At 43.1% G+C, this 19187-nt stretch overlaps 1 protein-coding gene across 1 annotated transcript in view; it reads right to left on the reverse strand.

Annotated features, from left to right (window-relative positions):
- LOC137422140 (GTP-binding protein Rit1-like) overlaps positions 1-19187 on the reverse strand; it is a 72248-nt gene that overhangs the window by 41455 nt on the left and 11606 nt on the right. The window contains exon 2 of the mRNA XM_078772345.1: positions 6065-6177. Coding sequence (XP_078628471.1) covers positions 6065-6155 — 91 coding nt within the window. The 5' untranslated portion in view covers positions 6156-6177. The remainder of the gene's footprint in view (positions 1-6064; positions 6178-19187) is intronic.

Raw genomic sequence — 19187 nt, forward strand, 5'->3', positions numbered from 1 at the left:
CAATGTGAGGAAATGAGAGGAAAGAAGTAAAGAAGAGAGAATGTAAAGGTGAGGAGTGAAAATGAGTAAGAAAAGTGTTTGAAGAAAAGTGTATGATGTTGGTTTGCAAGAGAGAGAGAGATTGAAGCTAGCCCGGTAGCTGTAGTTTGAGTGAGACAAAGAAAATTCAGCAATCCTGACATGGAGAGTGTAAGAGGGTTCCGGGCACCACTTTAACGCTCCTAAGTCCGAATGGTAGTACCACTCTGAACGGTTGCTGCCTACAACCTACTACCTAAGAAACCGGTCCAACCAGACGAGTGTTTTTTTTGAGACACCATCTCCTTACTGGATGGCCGTTGGCTCCCAGACGGAGCTCATCCGTCCTTTGATAGGTTTTAGTCCAGACATCAAATTTTTAGTCCTGCGGGGTGTCAGTCACCCTCCCCACTGGCGAGCCAGTGAGGGTAGCCAGTTTAGTCGCCGACTGCCCGACAAATATTGTATGTATATTGTACAAATATATATGTATATATTTGCATAGTGCCTCACCAAATTGGGAAACCAACTATCTTTAAGGTCAAAAGGTCAAGTCTAGGTGAAACTTCTAAAATCATCAATTTTCATTTGAAAAATCATCACTTTTCATCCTATTGACCCAAGCTTTGATCAAGATCGTAAATTTTAATCTTGATGAAATGGACAATTTGATGGATCAATGGCAACCTTTTTTTATTGGATTTTGCAAGTATCGTGCTCTGCATGACGTCTTCTTGTTATTATTTTGGTGGAAAATAAGTTGGCCTCAGATTTGATTTGCCAGCATGGTGCAGTTTTTAAAGGCTGGAGAAACAGCACTGCATGGGGAGGAAGAAGGAAAGGGAATAAGTGATAGAAATTATTCAAATTGAGGAAATATGATACATAAGCTATTATGTTTAGAATGAAACTCACTATTAAAATAAACAGCAACATGCTACTCTGAAACATATGATGAACTGAAAGCATATATATAGTTACGTGCAATTAAAAGGGTGGGGGATCTCAGTGGTGTATCAGATAATTGGAAATTGGCATTCTTCGGTTTCCTTCCACTGGATTTGACTAGCAGGGCAGGGCTTTGTGAAGCCATTTGTCAATAAATTAGAACAAAAGCTTGACCCTCAAAAACTTGTGTCAACCCATATTCATCAGCATCTCCTCTTAAAGATTACTCTCTTCCACATTTAAACGACTGTACTCTCCATCCCCAAAACATAAAATTGATGGGGATTACGGTGTAGATGTGCAAAGGCCACCATAAGGTTTTTCCACTAAGCAGATGGACATGCCCAATGGTTCAAATGAACCAATTAGACCCTTTGGTCATCTTGTAGCTAAGCCCAGCCTGTACAAGATTACCCATACGGTCAATACATGTTCAGTATAAACTTCTCCATTTTGATTTGTCGGAATATTAAATTAAAATGCAGCAGCAGGAAAGTCGTGACCTGCTGTTCTTCCCGTAAATAATGTTTGTTCAATGTGATTTGTGGGTGAGGGTTCAGCAAGTTTGCAGTAGGACTTCATAATCCTTTTTTGTATACAGAGTCAAGGCTCATGGAAGAGCTAGAACACTTCGGCCAAATGGCCGAGAACCTCAAAACCAGATCAAGGGCCTTTCTTCACCTATCTCAGGTTAAAATGGAATGCCAGGCAGCTGATCAGACAGCATGCTGGGCATCTCCCCTTACTAGGGTCCTAATCCAACATGGAACCCGAGCTGAGGTTTAGAGGGCCAAGAAGTTAATTTAACAATGAGCGTTGAGCACTTCAAAACCTGAAGATCCTCCAAAAGGATTTATAGCGCGAGTCTGCTATTCGAAACGAGTGACGTATGGGGATTGTGGACAACAGTTGATTTTACAATTGTGGTACAGTATTTGCAATGCACAGTTAGTGCCCGATTGCAGCAACATTTTGCCTTGAAACTCACAAAGAGAAAGAAATTTTCCATTCTATAGCACTTGCAATTCATAAGATAAACCATACTAACAGACATTTTATTCTACCACACACACTTGTAAAATACAAATACGTCATTTCGTGTGACAGGAAAATAGTTGATAGCCAAACCCGGCTTGAAAGTGCAACTCTCCGAGTTCAGGACATCGGTTCGGGTACAGCACAAGGAGAAACTTATTTGCAAATATCGTAGAAGTTTTGCAGGGCGTAGCAAACGGAAGACACGAGTCTATATTCAAAACCTTAGACTAAACTGCTGATCATCCATAACAATGTGCCTTTTCTCCAAAACAAAGGCATAACTAATGCTAGTTTTGATCAGGGTACACATAGATATGAGTGCTTATTTCAGCAATGAGTGCTGATGGTTAAACTGCCGAAATCTCGGCTCTCTGCTCACCTTCACTCTTTCATTCCTCTTTTCTCCTGCCTCTGGAACAAACTCCCACACTCACTTCAATCACACTCCTCCCTCCAGGTCTTTAAAACAGCTGTTCACCACCATCTCTTATCTTCCCCCATCCAAAACCTTGATCTTTTCTACCCCCACTAATTCACCCCAGATCCACCTTGTTTGAAATTCCAACTTCTTTCCTGGAAGTCCTGGCAGTGTCCATATGTTTTATACCTCTCCCACCCCCCCCCCCACCCCCCCTTACCATGCCTCGCCCCCAAAGCCCTCTCCCTCCCACAGTTCTCTCGATGTCTCCATGTCTCTCGGTCCCTGCTCTCAAATGTTGTGTTTGTGTCCTTCCCCCTCTCTCCACATCTTGTCTACCGCTCCCGATGTTATTTGTTTTATGTGTCTGTTTGTCTTTCTGTGTGATTAATGTTCGTTCTTTCACGAGCCTCGATCTTGTATACACACAAAAAATATATATATATATATAAAAAAATAGGCTGAATAAGAGGTGAGAATTATTTATTTGCAAAAAGGAGCAAAAAAATTCACACTGCTTTTTCCACAAATTTCACACTCTTTAGTACAGTAAAACAAAACAACAACAAAAAAGTAATATCTTTTTAAGTAACGCATTAGCTACACATGACATCAACTACACATACACTCCAGCAGGACATTTCATCATTACAAGCAGTTCTTCATCGCAAGCTTCAGCACCAAGACTGTAGCAAAATAAAAGATCCATACTCAGCTTCAGTAAAGAAAGCGTTCAATACTGCTTGCAATACACAGATGAATAAATTCAGGAAACTTCAACCTCAACCTACAGCTAGATCTCAGATGATACACAGGCCTCCTTACCTTGGGAAAACTGTCATCAATTGCAGTCAACGATATCTGATCGATGATGAACAATCAGTTTTAGCCCTGGGTTTACACTTTGCATTAACTGTAGTCTATATACCCCACAATGTTTAATAACACGACCCTTCCTGCCACTTCTGTGGAATTCTTCCGAAGCGTTTTTCATGAAGTTTTTCCAAAGCCGCTTCTCATTACAAAAGCAACAAGACCAATCAGAGTTTGCAGACCCTCGCCGGGACGTGTTTTTAGTTGTTTTAAAGCTTTTGTGTTAAAACAAATATGGTGGCCGAACCACGTAACCGATGACGTCAACATTTTTTTTTTCTCCACCAATTTATCCATAGATGACGCTCAAGAAATTTCATCTTGATTGGATGAAGTTTTGTACTTGTTACTCCCGCTAGGGAGTCATGCATTCGATCGTGTCTGTGTCTGTGTCTGTGTCTGTGAACAAGATATCTGGAAAAGTTCTGAACAGATTTGGATGAAAGTTGGTGGGATGATTGCCCTTGGGATAACGAAGAATTGATTAGTTTTTGGTGAAGCTCAGGATATTATTCCGGATCCAGGAATTTTTTGAAGGATTGTTTACCATTGGAAGACAGGGCTCATTTTTTTTTAAACATTATCTTCTATATATTCTATATTTAACATTGTGATATGAAAATAGTTCATATTTGTTGTAAATGTAGTTTAAACTCGTGGTTATGCGTTAGAGCAGTGTATTTTGTTAGCAGCGTCGTCTTCAAGGTTCTTTTTTTTTTCTAATAAAGACATAGATTCTGTCATTTTAAAACCACCAAAGTGTGTATTAGGTTTCCCCGTTTCATGAAATGTATCGTTTGATACATATAATGCTTTAAAACTGTTTTTTTGTTTTTGTTTTTTTGTTTTTACCTCAAAGAGATATCAACATTTACCTCAGCGAATGTCAATCGCGGTGTCAGTATTTGATGAACTTATAAAGACTTAGGTGAGTTATAAGTATGACAAGCATGTGCACGGGATTCTTCCCAGAAGAATGAGTGGTCGCATTAGCTTGTACGACTTAAAATGAGCGAGTTTTGTTTTGACGTTTGGGCCAGTTTTACATGTTGTATCCCTAAGGAATGAAACGAATGTTTTTCCTGGCTTACAATTTTATTTGAAGTCACACATGCCTCAAAATACACTCACTTATATAGAATTGAATGCTGAATCCGAAAATGTAAGTGAAATTGTCTTGTTTTTTTTAACATTATCTTCTATATATTCTAAATATATATCTGTGCAGTGTCTGTCTTGTGTTGTCTTGTCTTGTGTCGTCACTGAACTACTCCCTCAAACTTTTGTGAAATCGTACTATTCCAACTTGACCCACGGCGGGAGTATGCACTCTACTGAGTGGCGTTCTAGATGAATTATGTCATAATGGAGGACCTATGATGTCATCATGAACATATGTTATTCCCCATGGAGACTTCTTTACAATGAGCCATGTCTCAATTTTGTATATGCAGCGCTTTCGGATAGAGGTTCAAGGTTTTTTTCGGTTTTTCCAAGATGGCACCCGTACCACATGACTTATGACGTCATAATTAATTATCATTTAAAAATTTATACAGGAGGAGGTGCACATATGTTGAAAATATCCTGTCAATCGGCCCAACGGTTGCAGAGAAAAACTAGAACGCCACTCGGTAGAGCGCATACTCCCACCGTGGGTGGCCGCTGCTGAGCCCTATCTTCCAATGGTAAACAATCCTTCAAAAAATTCCTGGATCCGGAATAATATCCTGAGCTTCACCAAAAACTAATCAATTCTTCCTTATCCCAAAGGCAATCATCCCACCAACTTTCATCCAAATCCGTTCAGAACTTTTCCAGATATCTTGTTCACGAACACACACACACAAACACACACGAACACACAATCGAATGCATTACTCCCTGCCGGGAGAAATGACATTTATTACTGTGCGTGTGCGGACAAACAAACAAACCAACAAATGGACTCAAATGCAATACCCTCTCCTCTGGCGAGGGTAACAACACTTATTCTAATAGCATGATATTAATCATATTACGAAATAATAACCCCACTCCCCCAAGGGGTTTTGTAACTTGCAATGACAAATATGATTGGTGAATAATAATTGATAATATAATTGATAATAATGATAATATCAAATGATTGGTGAAACTGGTAAGACTTTCACCATGAGACTGAAAGAACATCAAGCACACAAGAGGCGAGGCAAACAGGAAAAATCAGCAACAGTCAATCATGCACAGACTAATAATAATCACATACTACGGACAGAAAGCAAACTTCACATCCATCAGCAACTGGCACACAAGGAGAATCAGAGAAGCTATGGAGATACATTTACATCACACGGTCCCCCAAGAAACGGGCTACCCATTAGCGATATCTGGCTCTCCCTCATTAACAAGGAGCAAACTACCAACATAGATTATCAACACAGAGGACAATGGACCATAAAGAGCAAAAACACACTGGCCAATCAGCAACACACAATGAACAACCAATCAACACCCCACAATAACCAGCCAATTGGGGTTGGGTGGGAGTGGGCGGGGGTTTGAGGGGGGGGGGGGGAATGTGCAGTTCTTATAAACTCCGCTCCTATTCGTTCCAGTTACTTCCTCCTGTCGATGGGTGGAGCATGCTGCCCGAAACGTTGAGGCCAACTTTCCTTTATTTTCTTTTGCTTTGGAGTTGTTTTTAAAGGCGAGGAATATAAATAGTTCTTTTAAGAGCCAACACAGTGTAAACCACAAATCTTTTACTTCAACAAAAAAATTACATACCACTTTTGCCAACACCACCAGGGCCAAGGAGGACTATTTTGTACTCCCGGGTCACATTGGTTCCACGCGAATCCATCTTTGCATTTTCCATGTCAAGAATGAGATCAAGGCACCTGCAGGACAAATACCATACACATCGATTAGATTTTAAAACTAGGCAAAAAAATTAACTACCACCTAGGACCAGTTACCATAACCTGCTACTAACCCACATGACAAACTATTGCTAAACCTGACATGTTGGTTAAAAACAAATGAAGCATTTAGTTCTCCAAATATATTCGTCTGGATGAAATAGGACAGTCTGGATGAAAAGACAGATCACCAGTCTCAAAAAAGATTTGAAAAGACAGAATGGAGGGAGAAGAGGAAATGGGGAAGAGGTCAAGTGCCAGCAGAGGGCTCTGGATAAAAACACACCAATTAATCCTTCATTCCATTAGGGCACAAAGCAATCGTATTTGTCTAATTCAAATAGATGCTAAATATCCAATATTATACTTTGCAATAGTTGGGTCAAATAATGAGACAAACATTATCCTGTACAAGGTTGAGTGACCCACGTCGGTACATTGGATCCAGTCTTGTTCCTCATATACATAAACAACCACTTTGATACCCTGTAAAAACGTTTCTTCCCCTTTTTTCCATACAGTACCCATCATTCTGCTGATCTGGGAATGATTACATACTGGTCTGATAAATAGAATATGCCCTCCTCAGTCTCATGCCACTCCAGAAGCATCGTCAAATTAACCCACCTAATTATTTCCACTGCCAACCACTGAAAGAGGCTCAGTGTCTTTAAAACTTTGAAACCTCACAATCAGCCATCACCTCTCCTGGGACGACCATATAGCAAAGTGGGCTTCCAAATCCAACCGCAGACTGGGCGTCCTCCATTGTTAAAAGTCTTTCCTTCAAAAAAAAAAAAAAAAAAAAAAAAAATCAGGACTACTCAGTCCATGGTTGAATTGAATAATGTTCTCCCCTAGAAGTTGGTACCCAAGAAACACAACTGTCTCTCCTGGATTATGTGGAATGTTAAAGCTTTCATTATTATTGCAATCTCCCAAAATGAGGCTGAAGCACAAGGTCTGACAGGTTGGGAGCCTCTTTTTATTTTTTAAACATTTCCTCTGGATGTGCTTCCTCTGCTACCTCAATCCCCCAACCTTCCCCAACAACTCCAGGTTGGATGTGCTCTTCCAGTAACCACAACGGTCACATTGTATTTAAACTTCCAAAATCCATGCTGACTGCACCCCTCAATTTTTGTTCTTCGCTGCCTCACATGTGGAACTGCCTTCAAGAGACTGTGCTATCCCACTCTTCACCACCGGGGCTTAAAGAAGAGTGCAGCAATCTCTCACATCCTCACCGACAATCTTTATTATACCCATTAACCCTTCCATATCCAGTCCTCTTAGTTGCAGGTCGCAGTGTTAATTTTTTTCCTCTTCTCTTCTCTTCTCTTCGCTTCTCTTTCCTTTCCTGTTCATTTGTTCATCCATTCATTCCCTTGCTTATTATGTACAAGAGTTGCCTCGCTGTCCTATTAGTGTTGTGGGACAGCTCGGGTGAACAACGATTAAGTAGTCCTTGTGCCAGGTATTGGCTAAAGGGATTTATTACAGCCATTATAATGAGTGGGAAATGAGAACCCTGAGGTCAATCTCTGAAAGTCAATACTTTCACCCCGTCGTCCACATGACGTCTCAGTAAGTGCAGGAACAACGGCCTCATTTGGCCTGGCGCGGCCTCACCCTGCAACTCGCATCGGCTTCCTTCCACGTCCACACCAGTCCTGTCTCCAAAGGCAACCCTCGAGAGTGGCTGGCTGATTCAGCAGAGCACCTTCCACGCACTTCCAACAAGCAAGACCGCATCCGACCGCTCCCGCAGGCACTCCCCCTTCTTCCTCTATCCTTTTTCCTCCAGTGGTGACGTCATCGCTCACGATCGACGAGCTTACTGCAACAACCCTCGCAAACTTTAAATGTTGTTCAACATTAAACTGAAAGAAATTATGAGAAATTCTAACATTAAGGGAAATTTTACTTACGGAACTGAGTGAAGATCTACAGTAATCTATATACTCCACGGAAGTAATAACATGACCCTTCCTACCCCTTCTGTAGAGAACAGATGTATCTCACCTCTCGCAAACGGTTTTCTATTTTTAGTATTAACTTTCCGACTTTTCCATTTTATTATATTATCTTCTTCATCGTTGAATGTTTTTTTTTTTCTCTCTTCCTTCATTTAGTCCAGTACAAGAAAAAGAGCGGTGCAGTCGTTGGCCATTTTATTCACTTCCCGACATTAGTCCATACTCTCAGTCACTTTCATCATCAATCTTGTAAAGAGAAAAAGGAGGCAGGCTCTTGTGCTGTTACTAAGGCCCATGTTATTCTCATACTCGAATGCAATTTCAATGCAAATGATCACAGATTAAGATCAATAAATGGAGAGCACACTTTCTGACAAAGCCTAATCAAATTCAGATGACTGCAATGGGACATCTGCCACCAGACACAGAGGAACAACAGCAAACATGGCAATGCCCAGATTGTATCAGGAGCTGATGTCAGTCACTCAAGAGTGGCTCCATGTAAAAGTGGGGATATGGCTGTCCTCTTGCGTGTGTCATTGAGGTTAGATATTGTTACGGTTTTTAGAACCTTCACTTTGTAAAATAATAATTCTTATAAATATCCCCCTTTGTAAATGTTGCACCCTAGTTAGGTCATATTGCAACAGGTAGGACACCATAGATTCTTCTTTAGTTATTTCATTAGTCTATGTTTCAGTTAAGGATCTGTTTCCAATAGTTTGACTCTGCGTTGTATTAATCAAATAAGATAGGCCCCTTCAATTATCCCCAATCATATATATATATATATATATATATATATATATATATATATATATATATATATATATATATATATATATATATATATATATATATATATATATATCTCCCTCTCTCTCTCTCTCTCCCTCTCTCTCTCTCTCTCTCTCCCTCTCTCGCCCCCTGCTGGCTGTCGGTGTGTTTGGGCGCGGCAAGATGGTGGCTGTGCATGTGTGGTGAGGTACGAGCTGCTCTGCTGTTCTACTCTGTTGTCCCTTTCCACGTCGTATTTCACCTTCTCCTTCCCCCTGTTTGTTTATCTTCACATCCTTACTCTGCATTTGTGCCCCAACCCCTCCCCTTTGATCAGACCCAACACTTCGGGGCTTCGGCCTCCCCCATCCCCCTCTGCCTCTGCCTCCCTTTTCCCTCCTCGATTCCCTTTTCTTATCTCGTTTGTATTTATATTCACTCCGTGTCCTTTGTTTCCTTTTCCTTTTCTGAGAGAGAGAAAGAGAGCCCGCAGCTGTTTGTGGATAACTTTTGCATTAATCGGCGGCCCATCCCGTCCTCCGGCTGATCGCTTTTTTCTCCACCAGCTGTGTTTGTTTTCGCCCTTGAAAATCTGTCTCGGCTCGTAATTAATTAATCACTGTTCGAGAGCGATATTCACTCTCCCGTCCTCGTCCCCCCCCCCCCCCCGTCCCTCGTCCCCCGTCCCCCGTCCCACCCTCATCCCTTGTCCCACCCCCACCCTCGTCCCACCCCCACCCTCGTCCCTTGTCCCACCCCCACCCCTTGTCCCCCCCCCCCCCCTCGTCCCTTGTAAATTATGACTTCGTTTTCGCGTTACGCGGCATATGAAGCGTTAACTCGTAGACATGGCGTCGTTTGTGTCCCGCCGAACGAGGTCAGCGTCGAAGACCTCGTTATTGCTGTGGGCAACATAATCGGTATTGATAAAGTTCGTGCAGCCTCGCGAATGAACAAACGTGTCGTTATTTTCGTATCCGAGGCTGAATTGGTTCACGAGATTGTATGTACAGGATTATCGACAGATGACGGACATTTCGTACTCGTGTCCCCTCTCGACACTCCAGCCGTTAAGGTCATCATCTCGAACTGTCCTCCATTCCTGAAGAACGAGAGACTGGTCTCCGAACTATCTCGTTATGGTACTGTGGTTTCGCATGTCACGATGTTACCTTTACGTTGCCAGGACGACCGGGCTAAACATGTGATGTCTTTCAGGAGACAAGCTTATCTTGTACTTCCTCCTTCTAACGTCGAAAGAACGCTGAACATTGTTTTGAAATTCAAAATTGATAATCATGATTACCAATTATACGTAACCACTGACACCTTGAAATGTTTTGAATGTGGTAAAATTCGGACACCTGAAACGCTCTTGCCCAAAAACGGCTTCGTCGAACGATGGGACAAACCACGTAAACAACAAGGATTCTTCTTCTTCATCTTTTGCTTCGGCTGTGAAGGGAACATCTTCCATGTCCGGCAATGACGCTCAGCCTTCCCATCCCGATGATCCAAACAGCACAACGAACGTCGGGGATGGTTTCACCATTGTTCCGTCAAGGAAGAGAAAGACCTTTCCCGACGGTCATTTAACTCAGAAAAAGGTAGCATTTAACAATAAGCAACCTGTCGGTAACACCCCCCCAGTCGTGACCGATGCCACTCTACAAGGCTTACCTGGGACAAACCCTGTACCTACAGCTAACAAGTTCGGCCCCCTTTCATGTGAGGACATAGACGTTCCACATGCAGGGACTGGTTTACCTGTTAACAAATCAAATGGAATTGTCTCACCTGTTACGGACTCGGCTATTGGAAAGTCCTCTGATGATTTTGCTGAGACCACTGGTGATGAACCTGCTGAGACCACTGGTGATGAACCTGCCGAGACCATGGATGATGAACCTGCTGAGACCATTGGTGATGAACCTGCCGAGACCACTGGTGATGAACCTGCTGAGACCATTGGTGATGAACCTGCCGAGACCACTGGTGATGAACCTGCCGAGGCCACTGGTGATGAACCTGCTGTCACTTTGGAAAATGTTAATCCTGAGCATGATGATGCTGAATTCCCATCAGCAGAAAATAGCGAAACTGTCCCAGTTACTGCTCTCACTTCATCACCGGGTGAAGCTGGAATCGCAGGAATCAATATTTTGCAAGAGACTCCTATTCTGCTAGATACCGCCACACCATCGGAGGTTGTTGCAGTCGGGGGAAGCAACATCGCTGCATCTGCTGATGCTGTTTCTGTTTCACCAAATCCACAGATTATTGCTGTTATTCCTCAAAGCAATGTTCCCATGGTGGGAGAGCACACAGATGTTACAACTAGTGCAGGTCCGTGTGCCAATATTGATGACAGTAGTGACATGCAGGATTATACAAGCTTGTGTGATTCGGAAATTAAAACTGACTGACGAATCTGACCTGGAGGAAGCAAACAGCCAGGTGGAAGCAATGGAGAAGCCTACCAGTCTAGGTCCTACTTCCCCTGAACAAATACGACTTTTCTTGCAAAATACGTACAGGAAACGCAGTATAAACCTAACAGAATACTTTCCCGATTTACAGTCCTTCCTTGAGTGTGCTCAGGCTATTATACGCAGACCTGACTCATTCAACTTTCGTCAGACACATTGTCACCGTTTAAGAAAATTGATCGCCAAGACGAAAAAGACTCTAAGTTAATTCATGGTGAGTTTCAAGATTGGAACAGTAAATGTCAATGGTGGTGGAAGTTCACTCCGCCAGATACAGATCAAGCAGCTGATAAACGCAAACGGTCTCGACATAGCTTTGTTGCAGGAGACCCACGCCGTCAGATCTGTTCAGGCCCAGTGGCGACTCATTATGGATAAGGAGTGTTTTTTTAGTAACAGCTCCTCGTCTAAGGCAGGAATCATGTTTGTCTTAGGGAAACATTTCCAACCATCCTCGCTTCAATTTGCGAATATCATTGATGGCCATCTTGCCTCTGTGACCTTCTATCTCAATCAGGTCAAGTTTACAATCCTTAATGTGTATGCTCCAAGCAAAAATGGTGAGCGGATCTCCTTCTTTGCTGAACTGAGAAGGTTCCTCCAAACACTGGATCTGCAGACTTGTCTAATTATTGGTGGCGACTTTAACTGTACTGTTAATGCCTCATGCGACCGAAACGGGCTGGAACCTCAACCATGTACCGCAAAACTCTTTGCAAATATCATCGCAAAATATAATCTCCATGATGTCTGGCGCTTGCAACACCCTTCCGAACAATCCTACACATGGTGTCGTTGTTCCAACAACCACATCTCACTTGCGAGGCTTGATCGCATTTATGTAAATTCTCACCTGTTACATGGAGTTTGCAAATCTGACATTGTGCCTTCCGGTTTCTCCGATCACTCCCGAGCTCGAGCATTCGTTCAACTCTCGAAACCGTGTCCAGGGAGTTCTCACTGGAAATTCAACAATAGTTTAATAGAAGACTTCAACTTTATTCAGGCTTTTGAATCTTTCTGGACAGATCTCTTGGAACGGAAGCTAAGCTGTTCTGTTAACCCACTGGTGTGGTGGGATCTAGTAAAAACCCAAATCAAAGGCTTCTGCCAACAATACCAGAGCTTCTCAAAAAGGGCTGATTATGAAGCAAGGAAATTATTGCAATCAGAGATTTTACATCTTCAGAGGGTCACAGGACAAAATAATAATGTGCAAAGAGCCTTAACCGAAAAACAGTCTTTTTTGAAAGAAATAACTGAGAGGAATGCACGTGGTGCCCTAGTTCGGATGAGGGTGCAGCACCTTAACGAGACAGACATACCAACTAAGTATTTTTTTTCCTTAGAGAAACGCCTCCCGAACAAACAGCTCTCTCAACTGCGTTTGACAGACTCATCCATCACTTTCAACCAATCAGTTATTAAACTTTTCACAAAGGAATATTTCTCGAAAATATACTCGATGGAGCAAATAAATCCCGTCAGTGTCGCCTCTATCTCCGTAGGGCTGCCAGTGTTGTGTGAGGGTGGACGTTCCTACCTGGAGGGGCCCATTACCTTGGACGAACTTGGCGCCGCTCTGCACAGCCTTGCTGTTGGGAAAGCGCCTGGATTGGACGGACTCACAACTGAATTTTATAAGAAATTCTGGCATCTACTGGGTCCCGAACTCCTCAACACCTTGAACGCAAGCTGCCAGCTTGGAGAGCTCCCTCAGAGTTGCCGACGGGCTATTCTCACCCTCATTCCAAAGAAAGGAGACTTGCTCTATATTAAAAACTGGCGCCCAATCTCTTTGCTATGCACAGACTATAAAGTATTCTCAAAAGCCCTGGCATCGCGACTTACTCCTCATCTCTCCTCATTGTTGAAAGAAGACCAATGTTATTGTGTACCCAAGCGCTCCATCTATGACAACATCTCCCTCGTAAGAGACATGATTGAACTGTGCAAAGAAAACCCCACAGATTTGGGACTTCTTCTCCTTGATCAGGAGAAGGCCTTTGACCGCGTCAATCATCGGTACCTCTTCAAAGTGCTTGAACGGTTTGGACTTGGTCCGACCTTCATTTCTTATATTAAGATACTGTATAACAATATCTCTAGTGTGCTTAAGATAAACAATGGACTTGTTACACCCTTGCCTGTCAACAGGGGAATTCGACAAGGATGCCCCCTCTCTGGCTTGCTCTATGCTCTCTCCATCGAACCCTTACTGGGTTATTTGCGTGCTAGACTAACCGGGGTTGGGTTTTCTCATCTTGAACGGCCCATTAAGGTGCTGGCATATGCTGATGATGTGTGTTTTTGTGCGGAACCTCAATGACATTAACGTTGTCCGTTATTGTCTATCCGTGTTTGAAAAGGCTTCTTCAGCCAAAGTGAATTGGGAGAAAACGAGCGCCATTTGGCTTGGTCCGTCATGTCACTCGGCACCCAAACTTCCTGCTCCTCTTGCATGGGCCACTGATGGCGTGAAATACCTTGGAGTGTTCTTGGGTAACGACGCCACAGTAGCAAAGAATTGGGCTGGTCTGTTGGATCTCGTTGAAGGAAAACTGCAAAAATGGAGAAATCTGATAACACAACTGTCTTATCGTGGAAGGGTCTTGGTGATCAACAGTTTGGTGGCCTCTACCCTATGGCACAGGTTCTTTGTGCTGCACCCTCCGGCAGTGTTGCTTCAACAGCTCCAGAAGTGCTTTGTGTCTTTCTTCTGGGATGGAAAGCACTGGTTGCGACCCGAGGTCCTCAGCTTGCCACTGACCGATGGAGGCCAAGGCCTGGTTGACATAAAGAGCCGGTTAACGGCCTTTCGACTTTCGGTTGCTCTACGCATGCTGTACATGCACCCCTCTCCACCTTGGGTCGACGTCGCTCGTCGCCTTTTGCAGCAGGCGGGGAGACTAGGCTATGACCACGCTATATTCTTGATGGATCTCTCGCATCTTGATATGTCTCCCCTCTCCAGGTTTTATCAGAGTGTACTAAACGCATGGCGAACTCTAACGACAACAAGAGCTACGCATTCGTACACAAAGCAAATGTTCTTGATGGAACCTTTGTTTTACAATTCAATTTTCCATGATATGCCTGCTGATAGGTGTCTCGTTCAATGCTTTGTCGCGAAGAACATAAAATCGGTCGCCGATCTTTTAAGCCCAAATGGCAGTTGGATTGGAGCTGATGCATTGGCAAGCCTGGTTGGCGTGCGATCCTCCAGAGTTGTGGCACGTATGCTACGCTGTGTGCTTCATACCTATGTACAGCTTGCACCTAACTGGGAGCAAGTCCAAGCAGACAACGAACAAGGTGCTGCTCCTGCTACCTTTCCTGAACTTATTTGCAAGTTTTCCCTTGCCAACTCTCCTCCGTGTACCCCCTTTAGCATAGGATTCAATGGGTTTCCTAAACAAAAAGACCTCTATTTGGGTTGCGTAAGTTTCCTTTTGCAAGGGCAAATGACACAGCGGAGGGTTCGATGGAGAGACCTCTTACCTTGTTCCCCCCCATATTTTCCTAATTGGAAAGGATTCTATCATCCTCCTGTGCCGCCACGACATGGTGACCTCCAATGGAGACTTGCACACTGGATCCTCCCCTCTAACCACTTGCTGCACCGCTTCTCAAGTCTCCTAGCAGATGAATGTCCCTTTTGTAAAAGGCCTGAAAACCTCTTTCATATTTATGTTGAATGTCAACGGTTGGCTCCTTTATTTATCTTTCTTAAGAATTGTTTTGGCAGGATTGGTTTGGTTTTCAACACTTGTGTTTTCATTTATGGCTTAGACATCTCACACAAGAATTTGAATGATGTGTTAGGTAATTTCCTGCTTGCACAGGCAAAAATGGCAGTGTATAAATCAAGAAAAAGAAAAGTTGATGACCTTGGAGCTAATGAGGAAAATGCCTTGTTCTTGTTTAAAAATCTTGTGACGAGCCGTGTAAAGTTAGACTTTGCCTTTTTCTCCATAACAGGAAGGCTGCCACAGTTTGAGACCAAATGGTGCGTGAAAGAAGTCATTTGTAAAATCCTGGAGAAACGTTTATTGTTTTGTGAAATGTTTTGTGCATAATTTTACTGTATTAATATTTTTTGTTTGTTTCTCTGCTTGAAATGACAATGTGACCCCTATTTGGGGGTTTTCTTTTTCTATTTTTATAATAAAAAGATACAAAAGTGTTTGTCTGTCTGTGTGTGTGTCTGTCTCTCTCTCTCTCTCTCTCTCTCTCTCTCTCTCTCTCTCTCTCCAAAGTGCCAGTAGCCGTATTGCAGCGTTCGCTGCCCTTTTTGGTTTGTTTGCTGGCCCCAGGGCGCCATTACGCACGCGGTCAGTGGGAGAAAAAGGGAGGGGCGGCCAGGAACCTAGGCGTGGCCCCCATCAACGCGTCACGAGGGGAGGTACTGATGAACCCTTGTGACCAATCCGGGCCAAAGCGTGTTCACGGGTCGGCAGAGAAAAGCGGACGCGGCTTGATGCGCGAGGCTTCCAATGAAAGCGGGAGCGCAAAGCCTTTTCACGCAGATGAACCGGGGGATGAACAAGAGAGCAGATGCGAGGAGAGAAGATCGGCAAAAGATCGGCCAACGCGAGAGAACAGTGCAGAGGCGGCAAATATAAGAACATTGCGCAGAGGATCGTCTGGGACGATCGGTTTTGACACGAACCGCCGTTGGTTTTGAGCGCGTTCGGCACGCTGTACGTACGCGCCTTCCAGCCCCTCGCGTTTGTAAGGTCCGGTCGCGCGTCAAGCTGCCAGCCGTTCTTCACCCGCGGACACGGAGCCTGGACCATCCCCTCTCCTGGAACCATCTGCCTGGACCTTCCTCCCCTACCAGCTACCTTTCGTGTGAGTCTGTCTGTTTGTCAGGGGCGTGTTATATAAGTGTCTAAGGTTGCCCTATGTCCTTTTATTTCCTCTTCTGTATATTCCCTTCTTTCGTTTCCTCTTTTAGATAGTGAATAAACCATATTTGTTCTTCCTTTACCCTTCTTATTCTTTGCTTCCTCTCATCCGGTCGCTTTAGTCTCTTCCCCATTGAATATCGGTGGCACGATTAGAACTGCTCAGAATCGGGTTAGTCTTTTTGATAACGGCTCGGATCATGGATTGCTAAACCGTCTGTCTGTCTCTGTCTCTCTCTCTCTCTCTCTCTCTCTCTCTCTCTCTCTCTCTCTCTCTCTCTCTCTCTGAAACAGCATTAAATAATGTCCAAAGCCATTCAAATATACCATTTATGTTCAGTTAATAAACGGCTCATGTGTATCACATATTCTCTTTGACATGCATATGATATTGCTTATAACAAGTCTTGATGTAAACAGGTTTGTATGAGGATATCATAATCTGAATCATTACACAAACATGCAACTCCTCCAATTCCTCCGACTATCGGCAAGTTGGTGTACATTAAGTACTGGTGTACATATAATTTGGTTCAATAATAAATGGGAAAGCATAGATATTGTACTTGGCATGCATATTCATTGTAATTTTTCATATGAAAAATCCATCCCTACTGGACAAAAGTTCACATTCTTAAACGACATTCATTTTGTTTTACCCCGCAGTATAAACAGTTCTCAGCTTAAAGAAAACATAGGTATAATCCTTTAACTTTGCAATGAAATGCGTAATTTCCCAGTCTTACATTTGTTACGTGTTACCTCCCCAAACCACAAACCCCTGGTGGAGGAGTCTCGAGAAAAGGTGCCCCTCAGATTCTCGAGAGTGAACTCGGCAGAAAGATTTGTTATTTTGAGTGTTCTAAAAACCATGGTAAAACCACACCAATGGAATTGTGTAGAACAAAACAAGTAATTGTTTTAAGAACTCTCACATACACAATAATAACACTCTTAAAGAAAGTACCATGAAAATATCACTTGCTTCTCATGAACAATACATATGATGGTACCATCATTCCCCAATACTCTCAAATCAATAAACTCATGACCAAACGTGAGTGGAATGTAACAATCCCAAAGTCCGTGCACGAATCCCCACGATGGGTGAAGGTCGAAGTCATGCAGATCGGCAAGAACAATAGGCCGATATCGGTGCGGCTGCAGACGAGGAGTTACGAAGTGTGAGGTCAGGCCAATGGTGGCGAGGGGGAACGATCCCCAAAATGTGAGTGCAATCCACGCCCCACGTCCACCAACGATTAAGCCGATTTCCCCAGCTGATCTTTTTCCTCTCTTCTCTTCCGGTTTCTTTGCTGAGTTTTTCTTTTTCCTCCACAAACATTTCTTTTTACCTTTTACTAAAGTCAACTCCATTTCACACAGAAATCTTAACAACAATATTAACAAACTAAAAATCCTACAAGTATATAAGAACAACAAAGGCAGAAGTGACGAATCCGTAACATTCCATTTGTAATACAAAATTCTGTATTAATAATCTTTCATTTTCAAATGTAAATGACTCCCTTCTATAGAAGAAGAAAACCACCTTTGGAGGCCATATTTTCCCCCGCAGAGCAGGGGTTGGCCTTTTTTGGGCACCATGGTCCCCTTTTTGAAGCAATGTTTTACAGCCTGATGCCCTTCCCGTCACCAACCTTGTTAGTCGCCTCTTGCAACACACAGGGAATTACCAGTGAACTGGTACTCAATTTGCCGACCTTCGAAGGATGGCAGGCTGAGTCAACGCCCCAGCGTTAATTCAGCAATCGACCAGGATTCGAACCCATGATCCTAGGATCCCAAGCCGGCACCCTAACCGCTAAGCCAACACCAGGCTTTTATAGAATTATATAGAAAGTGGTAAAACCTTTGTTGTTAAATGAAGAAAAAAAAAGAACAAAAACACAGAGATTTTTGTTGATACAATAACATAATGCATTCCTGTCAATCATATTTGTGCATTCAGTAGCAAAACATGAAAATTAAATAATGACTAATAGACTCAAGTTACAAAAACCCACAGAGTATAAGGAAGTAATTAAGCATCTTCATCTGATTCGTGTCAATTTCTTCCTCAATCTGGGTCAAGTGAGAAACAGACGCCTGATTTGCACAGTCTTTACATGAGCACAAATCAGTACATGGAAGCTTGTGGAGCAAACACGAGCACTGCCCTCGAGTACATTGTGTCTTCTTGCAAGAGCAGTGGGCAAGTTCCATTACACTTGATGGTGCTGGAGGAAGACCCATCCAGTCTATGGTGAGCAAACCATCGTCAATCCTCCAGCCATTGTTCTTTGGTGATGGTATTTCTGGTTTGCTGATAAGGCACATCTTGTAAATGGCAGCTTGGTAGTTTGCTCACAATATGTGCTTGTGCAGATCATCTCTGTTTGGAGGCAAGCTTTTCTCTCCACAGCTCCCAGTCTTGAACATTCTGCATCTTGTTTCAGTTACATGGCGACAGCCCTTCTGCCCATAGAGTTCACAGGTGTATGTTTCAATGTCTTTATAGAAGGATGGTGGTAGTGGTACTGTAAACGTCATGCCAAGCTTTTCAAACGTGGAGCAGTGGTCTTTACTTGATGTCAAGATCTTTGCAGATTTTAGTTTACCGTTACCATACAAAGCACTCACGGTGTCGCATCCAGTAAAACAATGAAATCCTATCAACGCAGAACAAACTTCTTTCCCGAAATGGTCAAATATGCGACGGACAGAAATTGTGCGTGTATTACTTCCTCTGCCTGTATGGAAGTAGACCTCTGCATATATGTTTTAGCAAAATGCCACACATATACACAAAGAATTAAGTTAAGCACCCCCCC

This window comes from Myxine glutinosa, chromosome 2, assembly GCF_964187855.1.
Source record: "Myxine glutinosa chromosome 2, kmMyxGlut1.1, whole genome shotgun sequence".
Lineage (NCBI taxonomy): Eukaryota > Metazoa > Chordata > Myxini > Myxiniformes > Myxinidae > Myxine > Myxine glutinosa.